We start from the raw sequence: 18,171 nt of genomic DNA, 5'->3' as shown, positions 1-18,171 counted from the left end.
AACCCCTCTATAATACTTATTTTACTTTTTAAATTTAAATAATTAGTTATAACTTATAATAAAAAAGAACTACGAGCTTATTAAGCTTATTATAAGGCGTTTAAGAACGACTAAAGAAATTAAGAAATCCTTTATTAATAATTTCTAAATATAACTTTTAATACGAACTTTTTAACTTTTTTAAGTACGAATAACTTATAAAACTAAACTAAGTTTCTTTTTATAAAACTAATTATACTACTTATTTTATATAAATAAATTTATTTTTATAACGTATTTATAAAAAGGATCTATATACTTAAGAATATTTAAAAATAATAGGAGCTTAATACTAAATATAAGTAATTTATAGCTTATAAACGTAATATTATAAATATATATATTAAAATCCTTACTTAGTAATTAATAAAATTAATTAATACTATACTATATAAATACGTATTTTAAAAAATTACTAAGAACGGTACTAAGTTTAGTATATAGCGAATTATTAAATATTTAAAATAGGAATTTACGCTCCCTAAATTAGTAATAAAAAATATAGTTCGAGAGGAATATTAATAAGCTTTTAATAAAACGAGGACTAAAATTAACCCTTAACGTTAGTATAAAGAGTAGTAGTTTACTTATTTTTAAATTAAAACATACGATATTTTAAAAATTAGTAAAGAAATTATTATACTTAACTTCTTAATTACGGTTAAGTCTAGACTTAACTTTATATAAGGCTAATATATATATAAAACTTTTAGTAAATTAATAGCTTTTAAAACGTATATAAGGACCCTTAAAGAGATTATATATATATTTAGCTTAGTAACTTAGGATATATATACTAAACGATTTTTAAGTTAAAAAGGGGCTTATTTTACTTTTACTAAACGCTCTAACTTAGTTAATAACGTAAATAATAAGAGTAATATTATATATTTTTATAATTATATATACTTATAGTACTTTATAATATATTAAAAATTAAAATAAGTACTTATAAGTTAAAATATTAGTAAGTTATTAATATAAATATTAAAGAGCTATATAAAAGAAGTCCTCGCTATTATTAAATTAAATAAATAAAAATTATTTTATAATAAGCTTAAAAAAGCTAGTTAGTTAAAGAATAATAGAACCCCTAAAAAACCTAAATTTTTAAAAAGATCCTCTAACTAATTTATAATAAGCTTATTAATAAACTAAAATAAGGGCTACGTAATTATTATATTTATAAAGAGTTAGGACTTAGAAATAAATATAATTTTTAATACCCCTATAAATAGTACTTAGCTTTTTTTTTAAAATATAGTAATAAATAGTTATAGAATAATATATTTAGTTAATAATAAAAGCTTATTTAAACCTAAGAGTTATATATTATTAAGTAATAAAAATTATATTAAATTAGGAATTATTATATTACTTATTACTATACGTAGTATTTATATTATAAAGGGCGTTTTAAATAAACTTAAAAAAAAGGAAACTTATAATCTAAAGCTCTAAAACGTTACTTATATTAAGGGATTTTATATTAATATAGTCTTAGAGACTTTACTAAATAAAAGCGTATTTTAGTATTATAATTTAAATTATATTTTATAATAAGGAACGTTTTATAAGAGTATTATTAAAAAGTAGCTTATTTAAAAGAATAATTTAGTTTTTTTTTAAATATAAGCTCCTCTAATCCTATCCTTTTTTTATAAACCTTAAGTATATTTTATAAAGCCTAGTTAGTATTATATTACTAGTTAATTATAAAAAATTCTATTACTTATATTAACGTACTTATAAAAGGTCTAATAGTATACTTTTTTAGTATTTTAAAATAGGTTATTTCGGATTTAATACTCTTTATTAATTACTATATAAAACTCGAGGTATACGTATTAAACTTTTATTATAAGTTAAGTATAAAATATATATATTATCTAAAACTAAGATAATAATTTTAAGAGGACTACCCTCGAGAAGAGCTTTATAGCTATAATACTATATATATTAAGATCTTTTTTACTTCGAACTATTTTTTAATAAATAATAATATATATTTATAACTTTTAATAAATATAATAAGTAGCTTAGGGGGTTCTTTTTAAGGATTAAAATAAAAAAAAAAAGTGCTTTATATATTATAGAGCCTTAAAGTAGCGATTCGTTATTAAAAAGGGACTCTAATCTATTTTTTTTAAAAATAATAATAAGACCGCCCTCTTAATTATAAACGTTAAATATATATATAAAATATATTATAATAAGCTAAGAATCGGAATAGAACTTCTATTTTTATATATAAAAAAACTTATAAGTAATATTAAAAAAGTAAGTTAACTCGTAATTACTAAAGCTCGTAAAATACGCCTTTTTATAAACCTCTTTACGAATTTATAAAATAAAATAGTATTAATAATAATTTTTATTTATAATATTACCTTACGGGAGGCTAATAAAAGAGATTTGCTTATTATAATAAAAATTAATTAATAAAAACGGTATTAATACTAATAATAAACGGGTTACTAAGTATAGGATTTTTAACTAATTACTTCGTATTTTAATAGCTTTTATATATATAATTACTAAATATACCCTTTTTATAGGGATTATAAGAGGGGTATATATTAAAAAGAGTTTAAAATACTTTTTTATAAGTATATAAAATACTTAGTTAGATATATATTAAAAATATATAACTTATATAAAGTTTAAGTACTTATGCTTAAGTAGGTATTTATTATAAAGAATATTAAGTTTAATAAAAAAGTTTTTTATAATTCTATATACGAGGAGTAAGCTATTATAAATAAGTAAATAAATTTAATAATTTAAAAAATATAAGAACTCTTTAATACTAATAATAAACTAGTTTAAGTACTTAGGAAAGTAAATTTAGACTTTAGAAATACTAATACTTAAAATAACTTTATAATTAAGAATAGTATTATTATTAAATTTTTAATTATTTAAGACGCTAAGTAACTAATAAATATATTTTAAGGTGCGGTTAATAAGGCTAAAGAGGTTAATATAATTTTATTATTATTATTAACTCCTAAAATAACCCCCTTATATAAGCTTAGGAATAGGGATAAAAAAGAGGATATAATAACTAAGTTATAAATAGCTTTATATAGTTTATAATCCTCTTTATAAGCGCTTATATATATTACGGAGGTTTTTAAGCTTTTAATTTTTAATAACTCTTAATAAAATACTAAAATACGTAATAAATAAAGTACTAATTATAAAAAAGTAATTCTTAATATTAAAGTCGACGTTAGTAAGGAACCCTTATAATAAACTTTTATTATTATATAAAAATAGAGCTTATAAGAACTGCTTTATTAAGTACTAAATAAAGCTTTATTAGGTCTTAAACGTTTAAACTAGGCCCGTAGACCTTTATAACGCTTTAATAATAATATTTTTATAATACTTTTATATTTAAATATAAGAGATAGTAATTATTATAACCGTTTTTAGGATTACTTTTTTTTTATTTTTATACTTAATTAGTAAAAAACTATAAAAAATAGTAGTATAAAATATATAATATTTTATTAAGTAGTAAAAAGAGTAGTTTATAAAACTTATTTAGAGCGCTCCGGAGGAGTTTAAAAATTACGATTTATTAAAGTTAATTTTTAAAGCTTATTAAAAAAGTTTAGTAATATTAAATATCTTTTATTATAATTATAAAAGCTACTTAAGAATATTATAAATATAAAAATAAAAAAACTAAAGGATATTAGTATATAAAAAGAGGTTAATTATAATCCTAAATAAGGGATCTTATTTTTATTAAAATAAGTATATATTTATAAGTACGACGTTAATAACGAGATTAGTAAAGTAAAAGTACGTATATATATAAGGGGGGATATATAATTACTTAACCCCTTATAAAATACGTACGCTTTAACGCTCGCTATAAAGGTTTTTAAACTTATAATAATAATAGCTACTTAATTCGACCTTAAAATAAATTAGTATAATACTATTAACGTATTTTTTAATATACTTTTTAAAAGCGAAAAGTTAGTAATTATTAAACTTTTAAAGGAATATAAGGTTATTAATAAAGTAAATAAGCTTTAACGCGCTTTATATAGCCTCCGAGACTTATTAATTCTCTAGTTCTAAACTTTTACCTCTATACTTCGTAATATAAATATAATATATAGTTATAAAAAGATTTATATTTACTAAACTATAAATAAGAAGGTAATATTAATATTTTACGTCGATAATTTTATTATTTTATATTATTAAAATAAGTAAAAAATAGCTTAAGGGATCGTTAATAATATAAAAGAATATATTAACCTTAAGGAAAATAAACTAATTAATTACTTTTTTAGAGTACGGATTTTATAAAACCGTACTATTTATAAAGTTTATTTTATTTATAACGTATATATTAAATAAGTTACTAAGCGCTTTAATTTTATAAATTTATTATATTTAGCTACCCCTTTTTTTTAAAAAGAGTTTAAACTAAACGAGGGGTAAGTAATAAAAGAAGAAATAAAGAGCTACTAAGAAAAAGTTAGGAATATACTTTATATAGCTATTATAATTAAACTAAATATTACTTTTACTTACTTATAATTATTATAGTTCTTAATTAACTTAAGTATAACTTATATTAAAATAATTAATTACTATATCTAATATTTTTATATAATAAAATATTTTATACTTTATTATAATAATATACTAAGTACGTAATTATTATTTCTAATTAGAGATACTAACTTTATAAATAATAAAGTAATATAACGATTATCTTAAGGATATATAATATTCTTTTTTAGTAGCCTAATTTAATAAAAGTTAATATGCTAAGTAACGGTTACGACGTTAATTATTAAAGCTAAGTTTTTTTATTTTAAAGAAATTATAAAAAAGACTATAGCTCTAAAGCGCTTTTTTAAGAACATTACCCTTAACTTAAGAGAAGTATAGTTAGTTAACTATAATAATTAGTAAATAATTTAACTCGTTATAGGGGAAGGAAAAAGAATAGCTACTTAATTTTATTATATTAATATATAAAATATATAGCTAAGATAAGTAAAAGCGTAATCCCGTTAAGGTCGATCTTTTATACTTATAAAGCCGGAAAAAAAACTACTATATAGCTAAGATAAGAGTATACTAAAAATAACTTCGAAATTACTTATATATTAATAAAAGATATATTAGTAAATAAACTTACTAAAACCTTTTTATAAACTAAGTTTAAATATTTTTATATACTTCTTAACTTTTATAATACGTAAAAAGCTATTATAAATAGCTAAAATAGTTAAAAATAATTAATTTAGGCTATATTTAGAAAAACTTAATATTTAAAAGTAAATAATAAATAGAACTTAGAGTACGGCCTAGAGGTTTAAAATAAATAAAATAAAAACCTCTTATAACCTAAAGGCTTAAACTCCTAAAATAACCTTATTTTATAGGGTATATATATATAAAAATAAGACCTAGGTTTATATTTACTATTTAAACTCTTAGTTTATAAAGCACGTAATTATTAAAAATATAATATTATTAAAAAAAAGATTAATATGCGCACTAAGAAATACGTTTTATATATTTCGAAGTTTATAAAACTAAGAATAGTAAGAGTAATAGGGAGTATAAAAGTTAAAATAACTATTAAGTTAATAATTTAAAATATAAAAGCGAGTAGTATAATAAAAAGTTAGTTATAAACGATTATAATAAGTATAAAAAAGGACTAGGGGCATAAGTTAAAAAAGTCCTTTATATAAAAACTAATATAGTTCTTATATATTTTTTAATTATTAACTATTTAGTAAATAATATTATAGAGCTTAGTAATATTTTATTAAAACTATAATTAGAAATACGTTTCTTAATAATAAAAAAGGATAATATATTTATAAAAAAGGGAGCGCTATTTATAATAACTTTAATAAAGGCCTAGGTTACTAATTATAAAACGACTAATATATTAATATATTCCTTAGCTAAATAGTTATTAAAATAGTATATATATTAGTTATTATTTTCTATAAAATAATAATTATTATTTTTAAAGTTAGTATATTAGAGGGTTATTTTAAAATAGGGTAGGTATTAAATTTCCTATTCCTTAAGAGCCTCTTTTTTAAGCTTTTTAAAAACTAAATATATATTAAATAGGCTTAGAATAGTAAAAAGAACTATACTTATTATAGGGGGTACTTTTATTTTTTAGTATTTCTTTTTACTTCTTACTACCCTTTTAAAAAAAGCTAGCTTTATATTTTTTAAACCCTAAAATAATATTAAATATAAACTCTTAAAATAATAAGTATATAATATACTTTTTTTAAAAAGCTTATTATTTAAATTAGTTTTATTTTTATTTTTAAACTCCGAGAGGGGAATAAGTAAAAGCTTATTAGAGCTCTTATTATTATTATTTATTTTATTATTACCCTTATTATAGTTATTAAAAAGAGCCTCGAACTTAATAAAATCTTTAATATTTTAATTAATAACTTTAATATTTTTTTAGTTAAGAAAAAAGAGCTTAATAATTAGGCCTTAGTAAATAAATAAGAAGTTATAAAAGAGAGAAACGATTTAAAGGGGCTTGTTAATATTATTACTTATTTAAACTTTTAATAAACTATATAATACGTATATAAGAAGTATTATAAAAATTACGTAAAACTTATTATTATTTTTAAATATATTAAATATTTATATTTAAAATAAAATTAGTAAACGATTCGATAATATAAATACGTGCGTATAATAAATAGGGGTATTTATAATAATTATAAAAAGTTAAAAAAAAAAAGAAAAATAATAGCTAAGTAATACTATAAGAATTTAAATATATGTAAAATGGCTAAGTAGCCTCGCCCTTAGTAATTTATATATTAAAAATAATAAAATACGTACTATTCCGGGTTAGGATTTTATTTATTTTAAATAAAAAGATATATTTATAATAAACGTAGTTTAAAAAACGCATATTCCTTATACTTATTTTTTTTTATTTATATTTAACTAAATTAGGCCTTTATAAGGGTATTTAGAGATTTTATTTTAAGTATAATAGCTTTTTAATAATAATAATTAAGGGGTATATTACGTAATAAGAATAGTAATTATACTTTATAAAGTACTTATTACGTACTAAATTACGTATCTATTTTAGATATTATATATATAGACCTTTTCTTTTTATCTATTTCTATTTTAATAGTTAAGCTACTTTTACTACACTCCGTATACCCATTGCTACGTACCATAACTCGTGACATAAATCTCCTCGGACTAGTGATCCGGGGTAGGAACTTAAGATGGCACACTAGGGCTGGAGCATACAGCATGGCCTCGCGGGAACCGCCTCATCTGGGTCCATCAGGCGAACCCATCTGTGGAACCGCAATGCCGTGTCTCTTCGGGCCGGTTCAACTGATAGTAGGGCAAGGTAGCTAAGGTAAGTGGCCAGGGTTTAGTGGTTCGCTGACGAAGACGGCTATGGCGGACTGGCGTGTTACGTATCGTCGACTAACAAGTAGCGTAAACTCGACCAGACTATCTTGGTCGAAGCCTTGAGTGGACTTTGAGTGACGAAATCCGCAATGGATCTTTTTGATGGATTCCACCTACAAGGCTGAGCATCTTCAAAAGCTGCAAGCCACAGAGCGAGACCGATTGCGATTGAGACTTTCATAGCGGATCATCATGATGGAGCACCATGTTGTAGTCACTGAGGAAGATCGTAGAGACAGCAGCGGAGAGGGTGTCATTTTGTTGTAAAGGGGGTTGCACCGAGGAACAAGAGTGGCAAGGCTATTCAGGAGAACCTCCTTCGAGACAGATAAATACTTGGTGAATTCTTTCTCATATCGTTCTCGAAATGCTTGACCATTCACCCCCAATCACTCGCTCCAACAAGCCTATCCTTCCGCACTTCGATCGACAGTCAGTCACAGCCATGTTGTATTCTCTTGCTCTCCCAGCTCTTCTGCTGGTTAACTCTGCCTCGGCTACCAAGTCCGTCTTCGGCCGCCGAGACCTCCTGGTCTCCGACAATGTCAAGTGCGCTTGTACTGGTTTGAGCAGCCATTCTCCTAACTCTACGCTCTTCTCCAATTCGACGGCGTACGAGACCCAGCGCATCAACGTCTGGGACAAGAGAGCCAGCCTTCATCCGGCCTGTATCTATCTCCCTTCAACTGCCGACGATGTCGCTAAGGGCGTGGAGATCCTCTCCACCTGCAAGGCCCAGTTCGCTGTCAAGGGTGGTGGCCATATGAACGTACGCACAATCTTACACCCAAGCCCCCTAACCTCTTGCCCCCTGCACCATAAGGCAGCCCACTAATCATACATATCCTGCAGTACCCCGGAGCCAACACCATTGACGATGGAGTCCTTCTTGCCCTCAACGGCCTGAATACAGTCACAGTCAACAATGACGAGAACACCGTCGACGTCGGCCCCGGCAATAAATGGGTCGACGTCTACTCCGTCCTGGCGCCGTACGGCAAGTACGCTATCGGCGGCCGTCTGAAGACCATCGGCGTTCCCGGCCTGACCCTGATCGGCGGTGTAAGCTACTTCCTCAACAAATATGGCTTCTCCATGGACAACGTGGTCAAGTACGACGTCGTCCTCGGCAACGGTACCCAAGTCTCCGCAACCGACACTTCGAACCCGGACCTCTTCTGGGCTCTCAAGGGCGGTGGTAGCAACTTCGGCATCGTCACCAAGTTCTCTCTCAAGACTTTGGACCTACCATTGGCGACTAGCACTTACCAGATCTTTAATGAGTCTGCCACACAGGCCTTCATCAAGGCTGCTGCCGATTTCGCTCTCAGCGACGACAACTCTGAGGGTGCCGGTGCCGTCATCAACATCAACTACAATGTGACGACGATGGAGGTCGTCCCGCAAGTCTTTGGCCTGCAGGAGACCACTGTCTCGCCGCCGTCTCACTTTGCCAACTTCACTGCTATTCCTGCCGTTTCCCGCAGCCACAATGTTACCCGTCCCATTGACTGGCACTCCCAGATGTTGTCCCCCAACCAGATGTTCCGGTAAGAAAGGTCCTCACCATAATCCTTCTCTATCGCAAACAAGCTAATGGTTTCTGTTTAGCATTCAGTTCGGCCACCAAACGATCATTCCCGATGCTGACCGCCTGTACGAAATCTACCAGGCCTGGGTTGAAGCTATCGCCGATATTGCCGACATCGAAGGCGTTCGTCCTACGTTCATCTTGAACACGGTCCCGAGAACTGCTTTAGCGGTTGGAAAGAACAACGGCATCGGTAACACGTTCGGTCTGGATGCTGACCAGTCCTATGTCTGTAAGTTTGCTCACCCACGTCCACATTAATTCATCACCGACAGTGGCTGACTGAGAATCTCAGGGTGGCAAATCACTACCTCTTGGGCCCGCCCCGAGGACGACCTCCGCATGACCGCCTGGTCCCAGAACTTCCTCGCCCACCACCACGAGATCAACCAAGAGTTGGGACTGGCGACCGAGTTCGTCTACATGGGCGACGCGGGCGAGTGGCAGAAGCCTTTCCCTGCTTACGGACAGGGTAACCTGCAGAAGATGAAGGATATCAGAGCTCAGTACGACCCCAACATGGTGTTCAGCAAGCTCAACTGGGGTGGTTTCAAGCTTGGACATTAAGACTACGACTAAGTCTTTGACGATGCAACGGTCATTGGAGAAGCACTCACCAGGTTCAAGCTTGGCGGATGAGGAAGACGCTTGCATCCGTCGACTTGGCTTCTTACTTCTTTGTGCATATTTGCCAGATTTGTCTTCACACCTGTATTTTCATCTTGAGTAAAATCAATGCTTCTGATCTTGGCTTTGCACAAACGACTGATGCGATGTGTAATATTTCCTCTGAAATTCATGATCCAGCATGATAAACGCGCCCCTCCGACTACCCTCTCCACTTCTTCCTAGCCCGCTTTGAGCTAATGCTATCGAACACCCGGGGTCGATTTTTCCTCTCGAATCACAAAAGAAATGCCCTAACGATTGTTCGCTCTCTTCCGAAACGCTATGTCTATAGGTAGTCATAATCTCCGATCCCAGCCTCTATTGTTATCTGTTGTCTTCGTTGTCGTTCGTTAAGAATTTAGTTCGCCGTCGGGCCGTTGTTTGCAGTGTACGCCGGGGGCATCGCATCCGACGCGTTGTGGGCATCCTTGCCGGTGCCTGCAATTCCGTCGTTGGCAACATATCCTCCGCTAAACCCGTATCCGTTCATGTCCCCCCCGCTGGGCGCCGGGACGTTCGTGTTGCCCGCCGTTGCCGCATCGGTCACCGGAACTCCGCCCACGTACTTCTTCATCTCCAACTCGTTTTGCGCCCGTCTCTTCCTGCTGCGGCTGCATTTAATAATGGCGAAAATAACGCCGGCAATGGTAAGGACGATGACGACAACAATGGCTGCGATTACGCCACCCCCGATTGCTCTGGCCTTGTTCCGCGCGTCGTTGTAGTCGTCGTCGAAGTCGCGCGCCGAAAGGAAATGGTGCATGGCGCTGTTGGCTGTTTCTGAGAGCTGGACAGCAGGCATTTTTGTGGAGATTGGAGTTTATCTTGGTGGAAGGGTGATCTTGTTTGGTGGAAAGACGTGAGTTATTGTTTTGGGTGTACGCAAATATTTGACGAGGCAAGGCAAATCGAATTCGGATGTTATTAGGAACCAGAAAAAAACTGGCGATTTATCTTGGATGCAGTCAGCTTATAGACTGGTTTTCCCGTAGCTTCGCGGCGAAGGGACCGCGGCGACTCGCTGCATTTATCCCATGATAGCGGGAGGATTCCGGGCGCAGTCGGCGCAAGAGTTCGCAGGGCTCGCAGGGCTGGACCGCCTGGTTGAGAAATTCTCATGTTTTTGAGACACCTGAGTGAGAGCCGGAGCTGCGCCGTCGGCCGTTAATCTTACCTGGAAGCATTGAACGAATGAGAAACCTGCTGGGAATGCCAATTACGTCGATGTGCCTAGGCGAAGTTGTGTTAGCGTGAGAATTATTGTCTTACAAGGGCGACTTAAAAATAAGCACTGCCTCGATGTTACACTTGCTGCCTAACGTGATGTTGCCTACATCTTTCAATACAGATCTCACCTTGAGCAGGTGCCTGAGCACCTGGGTGAAGGTAAATGCAGCACGGTCAAGTCCCTCGCCATGAAGAAACCAAGACTATCTGCCTGTGAAGAGCATTTAACTACCTTATCCCAGCACAGGCTTCAAGTGACTTGATACAGCGGCGGCGCAAGTAAATGTTGGCAGGGATAAGTCTGGCCGCCCACTTAAATGAGTGTAATTGTTACCCACATCACGATTCGCTTGCCATAACTTTAATTGCCGTATGCTCACAATGTGACATGCGCTTTTATGACTGGACAATATCTTCGGAGACTTGTAGAACTAGATGCTCACTCAATGTGGAGTAAATATCGTCTAGTTGACGGCGGATTGTTTATTGTCTTCGGCCCCGATTGCGCAAATTGTAACTCCGAAACCACGATCTCTCCTGCTCCTACTCCTCAAACCTCGGTAGTCCCGGGGCTCCGTTCATGACCTCCGGTTAGCCTTAGTCGATTTCCGACAGTATTGAATTCATAGTATTACTCAATCACTAAAATCCCGTTCTTTCAAGATTATTTCTTCTTTCTATAAGTCGACCCACCCCCTTTTGGCCACCCCATTTCTCTATCCTAGCTACCGTATTAAAACCCTACCCACGATTTTTAAACTACTATAATAATTATAAAAATCGTCTAAATATAATTCTTTTTTATATACTTATTTATTAATATATAATAATTTCGTATACGAAAAATAAAATTATTTAAGCTCTTAAGGCTATTAAAAGAGGTTTTTTAATTAATTAAGCCTTACTTAAGTTTAGAGTTCTAAAATTAACTTTTTATAATTATAAAAAAAACTACTAAATAAGAATAATAATATTTATAGACCTCTAGAGGCTTTTTTTATAATAAAAAAACTAATTAGCTTAATAAGTTTATATTTAATATAATTTAAATATTATACTAACTTATAAATAGTTTAAAAAATTCGCTAAGAGAGTTCTAAGATCCTAGGGGGATATAAATTCTTTTAAAAAAAATATTTTCTTAAAAAAGAACTTATTAATTAAGGTTTAAAAAAGTTATATTATTAATTCGAGGTATTTAAATAGAGCTATTATTAATATAATTAAGTTATAATTTAGATTATTTAATATACTAAAAATTAGTAATATTAAATAGGTTAATAAATATAATATAAATAAGACTAGTATTTTAAAAAGTAAGGGATTTCATAGCCTAGTTTTAAATAAAATAAAGATTATAATAATATAAAAAAAAAGCTTAGTTCGTATATTTAGGTATTTATAATTAAGTATATTTTTATTAATAATTAAGTTATTAAATTACTAATTATATATAAAGAAAAGTCGGTATAATAATAGTGGTTTTTATTTAAACTTAACTTTTATATTAGTTAGGAGTTTATAGTAATAGATAATAGCTAGATAATTAATAAAACTACTTTTAAGTAGTTAAAAATAGTATTCTTATTATAAACTAAAACCCCCCCCTTAGGGGGCTTAGTATATTTAATAAGCCTTAATTATTAGTTTTAAATAGTTATAAGAGGTATATAATAATAGAATTTATATAAGAATATTATAAAAATAACGTCTATTTACTATTCTTATTATTATATACTTTTTATATCCTCTAACTATTAAATATAGCTATTTTTAAACTTATTAAGTCTAAATATAAAAAGGAGCTTAATAAGGAGGATATAATAAATAATTTTACTATTATTAAAAAGTAGTACTTCTTAAAGTATTATTAAAAAGCTCGTTTAGCTAGTTTAATATTATTAAATATATAAAGTAAATAGAAAGTAATTAAACTATATCCTCTTAATATAACTAGACTACTTATTAATTTAATAGTCCTACTTAACTTAATTATACTAATTAAAAAGACTATAAATATTAAGTAAATAATTAATAATATTAAAAAGAGAATTAATATACTTATATTATAAATTAATATACCGGCGTCGCTCTTATACTAGCGTCGCTATTTTACTTTTTAATTAATTTAAAAAGAATTATTAGTATAATTAAATTTTACTAAATACTTATAAAGTATCCTAAGCTTTTATTCCTTTACTCCCTTTATACTTAGGTTATATTATTAAGCCTCGAAATCTAATTTATAATATTTATTTATAATAGTTTCTATAATTAAAGTTAAAGACGTTCCTTAGGGCTAATTTTAAAGTAATACCCTTATTAAAAGACTTCCCTCTTTATAAAAATAATTATTAATTAATTATGACTTTTTATTATTATCTAACTAATTATTATTATTTCCCTCTTTAAAAATAGCTACCCTAGTATTAGCTAATTTTTTAAAATTAGTAATTTTAAAAAGTAATACGACTTTATTACTAAGCTCTTAGTAAGTATACTATAAAATACGTAATTTTTTATAAATAATTACCTTAATATAGAGCTTATATTATATTTTACTTACTATTTTTTTAAAAAAATAATAAAAACCTAGCGAATTACTTTTTTATAACTTTTTTTAAAATATAACCCCTTTCTCCCTAGCGAATAATCTTAATAACCTTTTTATTTTATAATAAAATAATTTAGTAATACTCTTTAGCTTATTAAATAAGTTATTAAAACTAATTAATAATTAATAATAATACTACTTTAATATTAAAAATATATTTATTAATAATAATAAATATAGGGTCCCTAAGTTAATTTATTATCTTATTTACTTCTATAGCTATTTTTTACTTAAAATAAAGTATTTTTTTAAACTATAACCTCTTATTATACTCTAAATAACTAATCCTCCTCTCTTTTTATAACTAAAATCCTAAACTTATTAATTCTTAATAATTTAGAATAAACTTATAATACCCTCTTTAACTAAGTTAATAACTTTATAAAAGTTAATAAATTTAGTATTATAAAATAAAATAGGTATAAAGCTCGAAGTTAAATTATTTAATATACTTTTTAATATAATTATTTTAATAAGCTTAGGTTTATATAAAGTACTAATATTTAATAATATAAATCTCGTAAATATAATTATAAATAATAAGTTATTACCGAGGCTTAAAAAAAGGATAAGTAGTTATTATATTATTATCCAAACCCCTAGTATAATTAATATAATTATAGCCTTAGTTTTAAAGCTTTTACGTACTTTTTATATTATAAACTTATTAAAATAGTTAAAGATATTATTAAAATTATAAGCTAATAAGTTAAGATTCGGGCTCGTAATATACGTATTATTATTTAAAAATAGTTCTTAGAGTCCTTATTTACTTAGTAAAATATTTATAACGCTAGGGCTCGTATAAATTAAGAAAAACTAGCTAAATATTTACTAACTATAGCGTTAATTAAGCTATTTAATAAGTAAAATATCCTATATATAATAAAATAAATAGATAATAAGCTAAACTACTTTATTAGCCTTATCTAAACCTTTTCTTATTATTTTTAAATATAAAAGCGATTCTTTAAAGTAATTAGTTTTAATAATATTTATAATATTAATTATTTTAAGCTCTCTCTTTTTTAAGTTACTAAGTAGACCTATTTTAAATTTATTTATAATACCGCGTTCGGCCTTATTAATAATAAAAAACTAAAAGGTTTTTAATTTCTCTTAGTAAGTATTTACTAATTTATAAACTAATACTTAGTCCGTTACCCTATTATTATTATTATAAACTATAATAAATAAATAAAAACTATACTAAACGAGTAGTTTTTAAACGTTTAGTAATAACTTTATATTTATTATATTAATTTTAATATTATACTTAGGGCTAAATAAAAGTAAGTTAAGGACCGTAGTTATAATAATAATAATAATAAGTTTAATAACGAGGGATATTAGTTATTAATATAAGTAATAACTATACTAAGTAATAAAAATAAGGCTTATATTAATATATTTATTTATAAGCCCCCCTCTTATATATATTATAAGGTTTTTATAATATAAAAGCTTATTATTTTTATTAAAACTAAGTATATTTTTTAAAAAAACCTAGACTAAGCTCTATAAAGAGTTTAATAACTAACGCCTAATCCTCTAGTATTTTTATATAATATACTTATTTTTAAAAGTATAATAAGCCCGTTATTTTATTTAAAAATACTAAAACTTTAGTACTTATATTATTTTTAATATTAAATTAAGTAATAATAATATTAAGAGTTATTTTTTAAATAGTTTTAGTTATTTATATTAGCTTATTAACGTTATATAAGATATAATTAGTAATTAAGAACTATATTTTTACTAAGCTTATATAAAAAACGAGATATTTATAAACTAGGAGTATATAAGTACTTGCTTTAAGTACTTAAATACACTTTAAATAATACTTTTTTTAAAATATCTTATTTTAATTAAAATATAAAGCTAGTTTATAAAAAAAGTAATATTATTTAATAAGAGGCTATTCTTAGACCCTCTCGGATTTTATAATTTAGATTATATTATTTTAATTAAACTAAGTATCTTATACTATTATAAAATCTATTTTAAAATATTAAATTTACTTATTTTTAATAAATAAGAAATATACCCTTAGTAACGTTTTTAAAAAACGTTTTTTTTTAATTTATATTACTAAATCTTTAACTTTAAAATTATTATATTTTTTTATAATAAGCTAAAGAATATAGTATAGCTTATTTTATTATAATTAGCTTTATTTAAAAAAAGCTAATTAATTAATTAAGCTTATATTATTTATAATAACTAAGATATAAATAATAAAAAATAAGGCTATTTATTTAAAAATAAAAATAAGTTAACGCTAGCTAAGTTTATAAAAAAAATAAGTTAGCTAAGTTAAAACTAAATATTAAGCTTATTTTAATAATAAATAAAGAGCTAGTTTAGTATTTTTAATAAACAGAGGATAATAAGGAATTATATAAATAAATAGCTAATATAACTTAGTATTTAAAAAACATAGAGCTAATAAAAAATAGTTTATAATAATAATAAATTATTATAATTATATTAAAAGAGGTAGTTAAGTAAATATTATTATAATTTATTTTTTATATATTTTAAGTATATAATAAAAAAAAGCTTTACTTATTTAAGATTTATAAAAGCTTATATTATTAACTAATTTAAGATTTATAAATTTTAAATAGGTAATATAATAATTTTAAATAAGTACGTAGGTTATAATAATATTTTTATTTTTAAAAATCTTAAACTAGAGCTTAGGTTAAAGAGGATAATAAGAATAGTTATATTAATATAGTTACTCTTATTACTTTTATAAAGAAGTACTATTTTTTTAAATTAATTAAAAAGTAAAATAGTAATGCTAATATAAGAGTAACGCTAGTATATTAATTTCCGACGCTAGTATATTAATTCTTATTAAAAAAGCTATTAATTAAATATTAATAGCGTTTATTATTAACTAGTTAACTTTTAAAAAAGCTAGCGAGCTTTATAATTAATTAAAGCTATTTATAAAGCTTAGTTTAAACTATAATACTTAACGACTACTATTTAAAAAAATAAGAAAAGTATTTAATAAATAAGCCTACTATTTAATAATATCTTAGTATTATATTCGAGTTTTAAAAATTAAAGTTAACTAATTAAAGCTATAAAAAAAGTATATTAATAAACTTAAATACTAAGTTTACGAATATTTAGTATATATAAAGAGCTTAAGAAGACTTTAATAATTATTTAATTAGTTCTAGTTAACTTATAGGGGTCGAATTACTTAAAGAGAATAATAACTATATTATTATAATAATAGAAAATAGTTAATTAATTAAGTATAGTTAGTAACGATGTTTTAATACTATGTTTTAATAGGGTAGCTAAAAGGGGGGGGGGGGTGGCTAAAAGGGGGTGGGTCGACTTATCAATCGAATGTTCCATATTTCTTTCAGCGTGGAACTGGGGGTCCTTCCCCTTTTGACAGGTTAACGTCAACCGTGTTTTTGTTGGAGTCTTGAGCATGGCCAGGTATTCCATCAACTACGGGACATCGACAGTGTAAAGACAGAAGCAAATGTTGAAGATCAAAATGAACAGGGGTTAAGCTTACCTTTACTCCGACTACATCCCTAAGTTAAAAAAACGAGTGGTAGAGGAAATTTGGGCCAAATTCGGAGATAATCTGCCTTTGCCATATTGATGGGGTAAAACTTGATCGTCTTCAGGACAGCACTTGAGCTTAGGTATGTGCTGCAGATACAGACTGTGAGTATACTACACCTATGATAAATTATCAGCGCCAGGCGGCCAATGTTCAAGGGTTCTAATTTCAACTCAGTGGAATTATTTAGCTAATCAAAATCACCTTGGGCACCGGACGTCCATTGAACATTGCTAGAGACGTATGAAGAATATTGTTCGAACAGTAGGCACTTATTTTCCTGGCCAGTTATATCTTAAGATAAGTATGATGTGTTGATCAAAGCTATCCGTGTATCTACAGTGTACCTAAGTATCTTTAGGGTGAGTATCTACAGGCACAAATATCCTATCTTGAGTAAGGCAAGAATACGAGTGGATGTTCGAACAAAACCATTCCTGTCCTTGGGTATTCCGCTGGATTCTTTGTTATCCACTTCAATAATGTGACGTGATATCATCGCTCTTGTGCAAACGCAGCAGTATTCAGGCAATTGTGCCTTCCCGTTTCAAAGAGCTTGTGTTTTCAGGTAGGAGCTACCTAGCCAGTGAAAAATGAGGAAAGAGCAAGAAAGAATAGTTGCATTCCTTGTCTACGTTCTCTGTTCTCTCTCGTCTTCCTCTCTTCCAAGCATAGCCAATCTCAGCTATTTCGATCCTTCGCCAGAAGGTTCGCGGTCCTTATCACCGGAGGGCTGGAACAAAGTGCGCTCATTCTTTGCCCCTGTACCTCATGAGATTTACTGACTCTGAGATCTCCAGTTGAAAATCAATCGATGAGCGTTTAATCGCTTGACTTGCTCACATACGACGACCTTGGACAGCAACCTGACCGATTGAACCTCTACGAACACACCTTCGGCAGCAAGTTTCGCAACCATACATTCGGGACTTCCGCATC

General features: G+C 28.1%; 2 protein-coding genes across 2 annotated transcripts; one reads left to right on the top strand and one right to left on the bottom strand.

Moving 5' to 3' along the window:
• Positions 1 to 7,969: 7,969 nt before the first annotated feature.
• CABS01_00990 (FAD binding domain-containing protein) lies at positions 7,970 to 9,682 on the top strand (the record flags this gene model as incomplete). The annotated part of the gene is made up of 4 exons (XM_060534370.1): positions 7,970 to 8,293; positions 8,377 to 9,074; positions 9,136 to 9,347; positions 9,411 to 9,682. 4 exons carry the CDS (start codon positions 7,970 to 7,972, stop codon positions 9,680 to 9,682), a joined length of 1,506 nt encoding a protein of 501 aa, XP_060401448.1.
• A 460-nt stretch (positions 9,683 to 10,142) lies between these two features.
• Positions 10,143 to 10,586, bottom strand: CABS01_00989 (uncharacterized protein; the record flags this gene model as incomplete). The annotated part of the gene is made up of 1 exon (XM_060534369.1): positions 10,143 to 10,586. The coding sequence occupies one exon, from the start codon at positions 10,584 to 10,586 to the stop codon at positions 10,143 to 10,145; it is 444 nt and encodes a 147-aa protein (XP_060401447.1).
• Between the last annotated feature and the right edge of the window lie 7,585 nt (positions 10,587 to 18,171).

This window comes from Colletotrichum abscissum, assembly GCF_030869225.1.
Source record: "Colletotrichum abscissum strain IMI 504890 chromosome Unknown Scaffold_2.1, whole genome shotgun sequence".
NCBI lineage: Eukaryota > Fungi > Ascomycota > Sordariomycetes > Glomerellales > Glomerellaceae > Colletotrichum > Colletotrichum abscissum.
Note: the sequence above shows the minus strand (reverse complement) of the source record. Positions and strands in the feature narration are given on the sequence as shown.